Below are 12,401 nucleotides of genomic sequence, written 5' to 3' on the forward strand. Positions count from 1 at the left end.
TCAGGATTTTCTTTTCTCCAAGTTACAGCGTGTCCTACGGGGCAAGCCAAAAAAAAAAAAAAAAAAAAAAAAAAAAAAAAAAAAAAAAAAGCAAATTAGTCTGCTCACGGGGATTTTTTAAAAGAGGAACAAGTGCCGAGGGTTACAGATCCATCGGGTAAGATTAAAAAAGATGGATGTTAAGAAAGCGGTGCTGACACATCGGTTACCCTTGGCGGGCGTATTTCACTTCGCCGTAGGGTGCGTAATATGGGAAGGGGAAAAGGGAAAATTGTGCAATCAAGTTCCTGGGACGTTTACTATACCGCTCTGTGTGTAAGAGGGAAAATACAGAGGACACTGCTTCTTCTTTTGGTGCATTCAGCAGAGCCTCCCTGAGTACAAGTTATATTTTTGCAAATGGTCCAGGGGGGATAGCAAAATGGGGGGAAATGCCCATGGTGTTTCAGGAGTTAAATTTCCCCTGCATTGGTTCCCCGGTATTAATTTTTTTTTTTTTTTTTTTTTTTACTTTTTTTTTCTTTCGGGAATCCATTTGATAAGGTTACCTGAGAGGGTTATCTGAAAGGGTCATTTGGAAATGCCACCTTGCGCACTCTCACACTTGTACCCTGAGGACTCCTCCTTTTGCGGTTTCACCACACCAGCATGGAGCTGGTAACGTGGGAGGACCAAGTGAATGGCGGTGAGATGGAATCGTTTAGGGAGCTAAGCACGAGGAAAGAAGAGTCCATAAGGAGTCGAAGTGATAGGAGCGAAGGAGCCGAGGCGTATGGAAACACCCTATGGAATATCTCCTCTATGAACAGTGAAAATAAAAAATATTTCCTTCAGAACTACGTGGAGAAGATCAAGCGAATTAGCCAATACAGCGTGAAGCCAATGTACTATGACATCCTCAGCGTCAGGAGCAACGCCGATGGAAAAACCATAAGGAGGAGTTACCTCCAACTGTCCAAGCTGTTCAGTGTCCACAAAAAATTATCAAGGGAACATGAGGAATGTTATCACTGCATTCAGAAGGCTTACCAAATGTTGAACGACAAATTTGAAAAATTCTACTATGATGTACTAAATGGATACATTCACGAATCCACCATCGAAGAATGTAGGAGGCAGTTGCAGATGGAAGCAGAAGTCATATACAGAAATAAAATCAACGAAGTAAAAAGTATCTATTTGGAAAAACTCCAAAAAGAGGAGAGAAAAAACGGATTAATTATAGAGAAGGCTTTATTTGGAAATTTAACATTAAAAGAAGAGCATATAAATAACTGCCTAAATATGGACGTTATAACAGAGAATGATTTAGAAGGTCCTTTTCTCGACCTTACAACAATTTTGCAAGCTCGTATTGAAAATAGTTCTTTTATGTTCAATGATGAATTTTCCTTTGCTCATTTCTGTGGTATTCCCAAACCCTTGATTAAAATTCCCTGTAGGAAGGATGTGTCCTATGCTGATATTTTACAGAGCACAGAAATGTACTTATATATAAAGTATAAGTTTTTAAATACAGACCATGAGCTGATTGTGGTGGACAGATCAAGATTCACTCTACCACAGAGTACCCATCGAATTTTTGGGAACCGTATTTGTGGACCCTTTTCCCCGGTCAACGTGATTAAAATGAAGCACTTGTCCAATTCGCTCTTGGATACGATTTTCCACTTTTTCTCCAAGAATAAATTTTACATCACTCTGTTAACTACTATTCTTCTCTGCGCGCAGTCGGTGAAATCGGCCTAGTGGTGGAGTAGCAACAGGGTAGCACGGTAACAGTGTCCCTGCTATTATCTGAACAAAGCACATGTCACCTTGAATGCGCATTATTGGCATTTTGATAGCGGAGTGTAGGAACTATTCTCTCGTTGCGATGCTTCTTCCTGTCCAATTTGTGAGCCCCATTTTCTCCCAGCTTCTCCAAAGATACATACTGATTTACAAACACAGACAATCCTTTGTGTATCCCCTCGCACAGGACGGATTTCCCCTCATGGTTGAGCCCCCCTGTAAGTACCTCACGAAGTTGCATTCTGGTGGGGTCGTCCAGAAAACTCAGAAAGAGGTAAAACGTGTCTCGACTGAATACAAAGTGGGTGGGTTCCCTGTAGTCCTTGTCGGGAAATGGTCCGTTCTGGTTGTTTTGTGTAGTATAATTACTTGGTGTATCTTCCACATTGTGACCACTCCCCATGAACTCTTTCCCGAAGAGATCAGTCCAATCAAGCTGCTCATCGCCGTTTTTGAAAAACCAGTTTGCAATAAAATTGCAGGTGTCCTTTTTTCGCAGGTCTTCCACCTGGACAAGCAACTCGTTTATTTTCCCAACCAGTTGCTCATTTTCTGTTCTATATTTTTTATTTTCTTTGATTAAATTTCTGCGAAGAGCATCATCCACTGAGGTGTGCCCTCTCTGTCCGTAGTACTTCATGACGTAATCGTAGGGGTTTTCCACTGTGTCCCTGTTACGTATCAGCTTCACAAACAAGTGGACGAATACAAAAAAGACATTATTTTCTGCTAAGTACTTTTTGAAATGGTAAAATTGATTTTTCTCTTTATTTTTTTTCATTCCTTTGAGGTACTTGCTCACCATGGTGCGATCCGTTTCGTCATACAATGGCTTCGCGGAGGCGCTGCGTTCCCCGTGCCTCCTACCCCGGACATTGTATTCGTCACTGCAATCGTCACTGCAATCGTCACTGCAATTGTCGCTCCTATCGCTACTGGTCGTGCCTGGGGTGGAGCAATACCCCAATTTCATGAGAAGGCTTTCCCCACGTGGGTGCTTCATAATTCATCGTAGAAATTCCAAATCGCTTTTGCAATTTTTTTTTTTTTTTTCCTTACATTTGAGCACATGTATAGACTCAGCTATTCTGTTCAACAACATGACATCGCCATAAATTTTATTTATCCCCTCATCTGCGAGGGTGTGGGGGAGGAAGTTCACTTTATTTTGTGGAAATTTTGCGAACCCTACACAGTACCATGTTAGTGCGTCTATTTTTTTCGTAACGCGGGAGAAAAAAAAAAAAAAAAAAAAAAAAAAATGGACATGCCCCATTGGAATACGGACCATATGCTCAGTGGGAAGAGACAAAATGGATCTATGAGTTTTGACAGATAGTGCTCGTTAATCTGCTCGAAGCATATGCCGAAGGAGGTGCGCAAATGAGAGTGAACCTATCCGCGCGCGCGATGTGTGATTCACCCTCCACAGAAAGGATTCCACTTTGTGCTGGAATTTTACAAAAAAAAAAAATACTCCCATGTGTAGGAAGTGGTTACGTTAGTATTCTCTGTCGACGTGTGACATGGAATTTCTACTTGGCTCCTCAACCAGGCGGGTCACCCCCCGTCATGTGTAGGGCGCTGATCAATCTTCACCGTTTTGCATACGTAGTCGTGGCCTGCCGTGTGCACATTCAGTCCATCCCTAGCGTTGACAATGTCTGAGATTTTGTCATTGTGTATATTTTGTACATTGCATTCGAGGTTTCCAAAATAGGCATTGTAAATGAAAAACTTGGATGTGAAGTGATCATTTGTTTGAATGACATTTGCAATAAAGTATTCATCATTCATGAAGATGCTTTTGTTGGAAGTGCATGATAAAATTCCATTTCCGAAAGTGAAGGGGGACTCAAAATTTCGAATGTCCCAAATTTTTGTCTGTCCATCAAGTCCAGAAGTAAGCAAATAATAATTACTTTTACTAAAAGTAGCAGATTCTACAGAATACCCATTATGGGCATTAAATTTTGTGTGTACTAATTTGGACTCATGCCCATCCCATATTTTGATGTGTCCATCTTGCGATACAGAGCAGTAGAAACTTCCATCTGACGTGCCACTGATACAGTTTATTGTGGCACTATGATGTTGGTCGTTCTTTTCATACGATGTGAAACAAGATAAGGTCTCCAAATCGAAGAGTTTAACAATATTTTCATTTTTATTACAAGCATATAAAAAATCTCCACAGGGATGGACATATAGATTTACAAAGGCGTTTTTATCTTGTATAACTACATTTTGACTGGATAAATCATTTATTTTTTCCCTTACATTTCTTCGGTACCTAAATTGTTGTTTCTTCTTTTTTAATATTTTATTTACATCGATAATTTGAATGGTGCAATCATCACTCGCTGAGAATAAAAGATTTTTTACGGGATGAAATTTCATGCAGTTAATTTTTCCCATGTGTTTATTATCAATGGTGTATATTTTTCTCTTTTTCACATTTTCATATATTTTACAAATTTTAATGGCGTGATCCGCTCCACCTGAGCACAACATATTTCTTGTACTGTTCGTCGTGCAACAGGTGACTTTATGTTGGTGAATTAATTCTACTCTGTCCGTGATATCATAGGAGTATACTATCCTTCCTCCCTTTTCCTTTTTTAATGAATCTAAATTTAAGATTGTCTCATTGTTACTACGCAGTTGTGCATTTTTTAGGAACATACCATAGGTTTTCAACTTTGCAATTTGATCATTCCGTTGGTCTTCTTTTTGTCCATCCTCTTCCTCTATATCCCTTTCGTAATCAGGATTCCCCTTGTACAAGCTCTTCCTAAATAAATGGAACAGGTAATTCTCTTTCACCGTTTTGCTTTGCTCCAAATTAATTTCCTTCCTCAGGGCTTCGAACGAATCGGTTAGGTCATCGTCCTTAAGTTGTTTTAGCACCGCTTCGTAAAAAGCGATTTTGTTGATGTCTTCGATTTGTTTGGGTTTTCTTTGCTCCGAGGTTGGGATCTCATCTGCCTCCATTTGGCAGGCTTCCCCCCTTAGGGGGGGGTCTTCATTTAGGTGACTTTCCACAGCTTTGTTACTTTCTCCATCTTGGACGCTCTCCCCAACTGGGTTTTCCCCCTTACTAGGCGCGAACAAGCTGCTGACGCTGAACCCCTTCATTGTCGGGGTACTTCAAAAACGATTCTATGGTAACCCGTCCTGCGGGTCATACATATGGAGGTGAGCAGATACGTATGTGCGCAGGCAAGCATCTATAACCTGCATATGCATGTGCGGTTCAGGGGAGGAGGAGGTGAGCAGGGACTACCTCTACCTTTCTTCTTCACATATAATTAAACTGCATAGAAACGAGCTGCTAATTGGGCATAGCCCCATTTTTACTACTTTCAAAATATGGGGAAAAAAAAAAAAAAAAAAAAATGCTACCTTCTGCTGATATTCGTGCAAGGTTAAAAAGAACCCCTTTGGTAAAGTGCGCAGCACGAGAAATGGTCATTAAAAATGAAGTCAGGTGACTTCACGGAGAATTCTGCATCTGGCATGAAGCTCTAATAAGAACAACTAAACTGAGTTACCCGAATGAAGATATGTATAATGTTAGATACGCATAAGGAGATGGAACCGTTCGGTTCCTTTCGCTTTGAATAAGTGCATAAAAATGAAGTGAACATTAGGTGGGTACCTGCAAGGATCATTTTTTTTTTTTTTTTTTTTTCCTCCAAATGGGAGATTTCTTTTATTTCCCATATGTCCCTCTTCGAAAAAAGTGTCACCGGGGGGATAGGCCCCCAAAGTTGTTGGAACCTTTTTAATGCATTTTTCTCAAGTATACAAACGTAGGTGTGGCATGCTAATTGAACACCTTCCACTTTTGCCTTCGTCAACTCACTTATTCATGTGTATGCATCTCTTCTATGCTTAGAAGAATGTCCCAAAGGGTGGTGACAAACAAATAGCGCCTCAAATTGGAATGGCCAAGAGGGAAAGAGGATTAATCCAATCGATGCAGACTCATACACCACGTGGTGAGGAAAAAAAAAAAAAAAAATCGGAAATAAGTGGACCATCGCAGGAAGATAGAAATTAACTGCGTTCTTAGAACTACCTCTCTTGTTAGATGATTGTACACTTTTTTGTGTGTGCATTATACTTGTGTAAAAGTACGAAGTGGTTTTTTATTCTCCATTCAGGTGAAGAAGAGGAACGTGGTTATGCATTTTGATGCACAGAATAGTGAAGGTTGCCTCGGATAGTTAGCGAAAAGGCCTTTCCCTACCTTGAGAGTAATAAGTCGGTATGGGACACATTGCGCATATGTACTACTAGTTGATTTTTCCTTCTTGTATTTCCTCTATTATGTGTACATAATTAGTAAAAATGCATTTTCCACTTCCTGCTGTAACAGAGTTATCTGCTCACCCATAAGTGGGAACCAGGTGGTAATTTCTGCCCCCCCCCCCTTTTCATTTTCATCCAGAAAAGGGGCTATCCCATGTGTAGACATGCCTTGAGCGGTTTGCAGCACGTTTGTGCTGCCATTATGGGGGAATATAGGAAAATATGGAAGAGTATGGGAAAACATGGCAACATTTCAACCCCTAGAGATGCATGGGGAATATAACCCCACATCATTTGATTTGGACAAACTTCCTAAATAAGTGTGTGTCACCGGGAGGAAACGAAAAAAAAAAAAAAAAAAAATAGCAATTCCTACATTTTTCTTGAAAAAAAAAAAAAAAAAAAGGTGATAAAACATAATGGACATTTTTATTTAACTTAGAAATGCTTACAGCAAAATTGATTCAAATGGGGTTAGCACATTTGGAGAAGGGGAGGAGGGGGGGAAGTTCCTTCAATTTGTTTCCACAATATTCAACTTTTCCGACGTGGTATTAAAAATAGCAACTTTTCTCCGCGAAGGAACATACTTAAAGAGAAAAGCGAGAGTCCAGCAAAAAGAGAAAACAGAGTTGCTCGAATTCATGGGCGCAGTTGCCGCCGCGGAGGTTTGGGTTAATCGACTTCACTTTTGCCGTGATGCTTCGTTTTGTTCGCGCCCGGTGCCAATTTTGCCGCTCTGCCGTTACTATGTTGCCATACCGTTGGCACTCCTTTTCGGATGGCCACTTTGTGCGCCTCGCGCTGCGCTGCACACGGAAGGGATGAAGTCTTTACCGAAAGTGGTAAGCAACCTTGGCGATATTTCCTCAACAGGTAAGAGAATTTTGCTCGGTGTCTATTTCAACTGCGCGCATTTACGGAGGCGCCAGCGCCCGCATGCATGAATGTGTGCTAATTTTTAACATAGATATACTGAACTGTTTCTGCGCGGGAAGGGGGGGGGGAAAAAAAATGGCCTATCGATGATTTTTGCATGTCGTGCGCAGCGAATTGAAAAATGGAAAAAAAAATTGATGCGCGTATTCGGATGTTAAGTATATACATATATGTATTTTTTTTTTTTTTTTTTTTTTTTTTTTTTGTTGTTGTTGTTGCATCCAGCTTTGTTCTGCCAGATTAGTTTTTTTTTTTTTTTTTTTTTTTTTTTTTCCTCCTGCCAACTTGTTCAAACCGAAATGCGACAGTGCAACTTTCTCCAACTCATACTTTCCTCCCATAAATAAATTGCAACTCCATTCTTGGTTCATCCACATATGCGTGCTATATTTGCGCATACCATTTACCCGCGATGTGAATACGCATGTTTGAATGCTCGTATGCGTTATTCAATGCTCAAAGTAGAAGCAACTTTTCGGATGAACAGGCAAGACGGAGGAGATGAAACGCACAACTTGGAACAAATCATTCACCTTCACAATTTTCCTCCTTTTACATTTGAACACTGCTGTCCACGCGAATGGGAATGAATTGAAAGGAACCGATGGGGTGGATCCTCCCAAGCACCAGGACATCACCAACGATTACAACACCCTTGAACACATTTCAAGTGAAGGACAAATCTCAAGGCGCAACGATGACAGTACTATACCTCAAAGTAACACACAACAGGAAGAAGAAGGAAGTGATGTAAAGGAGGGCAATACTTTCCTCCATGGGAAAAATGTTGAAAAAGAAGTGGAAACCTATTTGATACAGGAAGAACAAAATAAAGTGAACCATACTGACCTGGGCACGGGGAAGCAGGAGAAAGCCTCGCACCATGTACAGAAGAATGCAAACTTGAGAAGCACGTCCAAATCCTCCTCGGAGGCGGCCGTGAACCAGGCGTATAATTTTGTTCAGAGGAATTCCTCCCCCTTGGGCAAGAATAAGGCAAATATTGAACAGGTGGCGAGGGCTCAGGATGATATTGATACGACCGAAAATGATAATACACACGATACTAAAGAACACAATGCTGATGCGGACAATCTTAATGGAGAAGGGGACAATGCAGAAAAGGGCAATACGGAAAATGCTGATGCAAAAAAGGACAATGCGGAAGATGCTAATGCAGAAAAGGACATTGCAAAAAATGTTAATGCAGAAAAGGACATTGCAAAAAATGCTAATGCAGACACTGGTAAAGGGGGAGAAGAACATGAGGAACCTCGTATATCGCCTCCCGCAGAACAGCCTACGCGGAACGCTCCCCCTTTAGACCACGCAGAGAAGATAAAAAACAGGCTGCTCAAGGAGGGGAGAGAATTGAAGGAAACGACAAGCATGATCGATAACACAGTGTACAACGTAGAGCAGATAATTTTAAAAACGAAATTCTACACCACGGCAATTAGAAATTTCGTGCTCTTCAAAGTTAATCACATTTGTGAATACTCAAAATGTGGGCCCAACGCTCGCTGCTACATTGTGGAAAAGGATAAAGAGGAGTGTAGATGTATAGCTAACTACATGCCTGATAATAGTGTGGATTATTTTAAGTGCATACCTAAGACGGTAAAGGACTGCTCGAAGGAAAACGGCAATTGTGATGTCAATGCAGAGTGTTCCATTGATAAAAAGGAAAATATAAAATGCCAGTGTAACCATGGTTACATTGGGGATGGGATTTTCTGTGTCCTGGGTTCTCAGGGGAAGCAGTCCTTGTGCCTTCTCCTCCTGTTGCTAATTTGCCTTCTCCACAAGTTTCTTTTTTAGAGAGGCAAGGAGAGGGTCGCTCTTTGTTAAGCACTTTATCCTGACTTATGTTATTTCTGTTGGTGTTGTTTTGGTGGGGGAAGGAGTGATGTGCCCCATGGGAAACACGCTTTTACATATGCCAAGTGGGGTACCCCCAATGGAATGCCTTTTATTCTCACGCGAAAAAAAATACATAAAAATTGAAGTGTCGTTTTGGATAAATTTTTTTTTGTCAATTGCATGCCGCTTTTTTTTTTTTGCCCCCCTTTTGGTCCCAATTTCGACGTGGTAATTGTTTTTTGCCCCTCCACATTAGCCCAATTTATTCGTTTGTTGTTTTGTAACTTCCAATAAAGTTACGTAACTCCTGTTCCCCCGTGTGTTTAATTTTTTGAACTTTCCAAATTGGTGTAACTTCTGAGTTTGTTTTGCTATTTAATAGTACTACTACCGTAACTTCTTTTCCCTTTTTTGTTTAATTTTTTTTTTTTTTTTTTTTTTTTTTTTTTTTTTTTTGTTTTGTTTCTCCTACGTTCAACGCGTTATGCAGGATTGTACACGCTATGTACCTGCGTAGGCGCGGAGCCTTGTTAACAAAATGGGTGCCACTTCAGTGGGCCCTTCCAGCTGAGGCCGCGGCCGCAAACATCACGGGAATCAGCAACAACCATGATAATAAAAGGCGAAATGCAAAATGTATTTCCCATATGGAGGAGGAACAAAGGAGTTATGGTTAAGACTGCACATAGTGGGCATCAATTTCTTACCCACTTGGGAAGAAGGTTGCCTACCGGAAATGTGGCACAGACAGGTAAGGGGAAGGGGGGAATGGGCCCATCCCAAGTGGTAGTTCATTTGAGGGGCAGAATGGACGACGTCACAACTGAAGTAAAGAATAAATGTATGTCCGTATTCGGAACTACGAGGGAATACCACATCGCTAGGGGTATGAAAGAATTGTGGCTGGAGCGATCTGAGACACATATGAATTTTGAACAAATCACACGCATTTTGAAGTCCCTGGGGAGGGGAAAACCAACTTTGGAAGAAAAAAAAAATACAGAAAGGAAAGTCAGTTTGCTACTACCACATATTTATAAAGAGTGCGAAAGAAACTACATTCACTTTTCTTGCATTTTACACAACCTACACAAGTTGAGAGATCATTTCACCAAGGAGTATAAGGAAGAAGTGTACATGAAAATGGAGGATTTATTCCTTGGCAATATTAACGTCTTTTCCATCAAGGAAATGACGATCATATTAAAATGTTTGGTGGAGGAGAGAAAAATGAAGTGTGACAAAATGGTGCAGTTCTGCGCGTACAAATTTATGCATGTCTTATGTATGGATATTTTACACAAAATGAGAAAGGAGCCTTCTTTTGGTGTGAGTTTCCTTTCCGTTCTTTGCACACATTTTAAGGGGTGCATAGAGACTTATTTTTTCTCCGACGTGGGAAACACAAACAGGGAGGATGAAATGGACCATTTTTACCAAACAGTGCGTAATTTTGGAAGAAGCGCTGATTACGGAGTTTTTGCGAGTTGCCCAGAAAGTGGATCTCCCAGATATGGGTGCAACCTTTTCAATATGCACGACGTGTCTACTTTTATGGTTTTTTTGGCAAAATGCAAATCCGCTTGTTGTCCAATGTACACGTTCCTATCACATGTGTACGTGTCGGTGAGCTTCCTACAGGGCATGCCCCACCCTATTCATGGGGAGCTGGAACATCACTTTTTGAAATTCGATAGAGGTCCGAAGTTTTGCTTTTCCCGGGGGAGTTACTCAAGGGGGACTGTTCTCGCGGAGGAGCACATGGAAGAGGTCGAGGAGGAAGGTGCGCGTGAAGAACCAGACGAAGTTGGAGACGGGCGGAATGACCTGGCTTCAGTATCAAGGGGCGAAATAATGCAATGCATCTCACGTTTATTGCGTAGTGAGGGCCTGTTCAACAGTACTGCTGATTTACCCGTGCACAAGAGGAGGGATAAAGAAAGTAAGATCATGCGGGAGAATGTCCACAGCATGGCAGTCATCATCCATAGTAGTATCAAATCAAAGGAGCGAAACGTATTTACATATGTCTTAGCAAATTATCTACTACTGAAATGCACACATTTTTTAAATTTAATAGACATATGCAACATTTTCGAATTGTTCATTTTGGACAGAACAACTGCTGTAGGGGGGAATGTGTATGACTCCGTTTTTGGAAAAATCCGTCGGTTAATCATGACCGAGGTGAACTGCAAAACGATGGCAATATTTTGCATAAGCAGCGCACGACTGAGGGAAGAAGTGCGTGGACCCTTCGTGGACAATATCCTGGCGTTGTACCGAATCGTTTTGCAGAAGAGAAGAGGGGTATGTGAGGAATACGACAAGAGTAATCGGAGAAATCACAAAAATTTATCATTTCCTTTTGTAAGAGAGAACACCGTGATTTTTTTCAACGTAGGAAATTTTCTGTCCATCCACAAAATCAGTTCTCTATTTTATTTACTCTACTTGAGGAAGTTTAACGATTTTTTAAGTGCCTTGCTTGTTCATAAAAAAAGGGGACAATTTTGTACCTCCTTGATAAGCATAATTGATATACACGATTTGCTCAAAACATTTGTCAGCGTTTTTAAGATGTATGAACAAAATGATCCTTATGACCGAAGAAGAAGGGCAGAAATTTTAATACATTTAGACAAGTGTTGTGAATATTTGGTGCAATTTTTGGAGGATATTTGTTTCGAAAAAATAATTCCTGTAGAGGAGCATTTTTCGAAGGATGCGCCAGTTGCGGAGGTGGAGACGCGTCATCTGAAGGGAATAAAAATTCTGAATAGGTCATGTTATTTTTTCACATTATTAATACATATGATTAGGAAATTGCAAATAGCGAACATCATTAATGACAGCAATGTGAAGTTACTAACTGAAGTTTTCATTTCTTTTAAGGGCAGCATAAGAAAAATTTACCAAGGAAAACTTTTTAGCGACCAAAGCAGTAAATGTTATGTACACGTTTTGAACTTTTTTTTTATGTTTGATGATGCAAGTGCCGGGGGGTGAGCCTTTTGAAGCGGACACCAAAAAGTCGATGTTTTCTCGTTGCGGGAAACTAATAACGCACGTGGGAGGGCACAAGCGGGTCATAATCAGGACGTAACACAAATCAGACAGCATATATCATGCCAGTGTATATTTGTTCATTTTTTTCCTTTTCTTTTTTTCCTAATATATTTTTCCTTCTTTTCCTTTTTTCTAAACATGCCCAATAGGTGTTATATCCTGTTCTCGTAAAAAGTGTAGGGACACGCGCGCCCGCGTCCGCGCGGACTATATTACGATTCCCCGCAAAAAATTGTGGAGGAACGATAAACATTCATAATTAGAACTTTATAAAAAAAAAAAAAAGATTCTCTCATTCACATTTGTTTTTATTTTGTTTTAAACTTTTTTTTTTGTTTTCTTTTTCTTTCCTCTATAGGATCTCATATTCATTATACATGGAACATATGAGCACAAACACAGGAACAACAACAACAAAA

General features: G+C 40.4%; 5 protein-coding genes across 5 annotated transcripts; 3 read left to right on the plus strand and 2 right to left on the minus strand.

Moving 5' to 3' along the window:
* Nucleotides 1–648: 648 nt before the first annotated feature.
* PKNH_1129500 (DnaJ protein, putative) lies at nt 649–1,749 on the plus strand (the record flags this gene model as incomplete). Its single annotated transcript, XM_002261431.1, has 1 exon — nt 649–1,749. The coding sequence occupies one exon, from the start codon at nt 649–651 to the stop codon at nt 1,747–1,749; it is 1,101 nt and encodes a 366-aa protein (XP_002261467.1).
* A 64-nt stretch (nt 1,750–1,813) lies between these two features.
* Nucleotides 1,814–2,797, minus strand: PKNH_1129600 (conserved Plasmodium protein, unknown function; the record flags this gene model as incomplete). The annotated part of the gene is made up of 1 exon (XM_002261432.1): nt 1,814–2,797. The coding sequence occupies one exon, from the start codon at nt 2,795–2,797 to the stop codon at nt 1,814–1,816; it is 984 nt and encodes a 327-aa protein (XP_002261468.1).
* Nucleotides 2,798–3,354: 557 nt separating this feature from the next.
* PKNH_1129700 (cleavage stimulation factor subunit 1, putative) lies at nt 3,355–4,932 on the minus strand (the record flags this gene model as incomplete). The annotated part of the gene is made up of 1 exon (XM_002261433.1): nt 3,355–4,932. One exon carries the CDS (start codon nt 4,930–4,932, stop codon nt 3,355–3,357), a length of 1,578 nt encoding a protein of 525 aa, XP_002261469.1.
* A 2,619-nt stretch (nt 4,933–7,551) lies between these two features.
* Nucleotides 7,552–8,871, plus strand: PKNH_1129800 (merozoite surface protein 10, putative; the record flags this gene model as incomplete). The annotated part of the gene is made up of 1 exon (XM_002261434.1): nt 7,552–8,871. One exon carries the CDS (start codon nt 7,552–7,554, stop codon nt 8,869–8,871), a length of 1,320 nt encoding a protein of 439 aa, XP_002261470.1.
* Nucleotides 8,872–9,681: 810 nt separating this feature from the next.
* PKNH_1129900 (conserved Plasmodium protein, unknown function) lies at nt 9,682–11,922 on the plus strand (the record flags this gene model as incomplete). The annotated part of the gene is made up of 1 exon (XM_002261435.1): nt 9,682–11,922. One exon carries the CDS (start codon nt 9,682–9,684, stop codon nt 11,920–11,922), a length of 2,241 nt encoding a protein of 746 aa, XP_002261471.1.
* Nucleotides 11,923–12,401: the final 479 nt, after the last annotated feature.

The sequence above is a fragment of the Plasmodium knowlesi genome, assembly GCF_000006355.2.
Source record: "Plasmodium knowlesi strain H genome assembly, chromosome: 11".
Taxonomy (NCBI): Eukaryota; Apicomplexa; class Aconoidasida; order Haemosporida; family Plasmodiidae; genus Plasmodium; species Plasmodium knowlesi.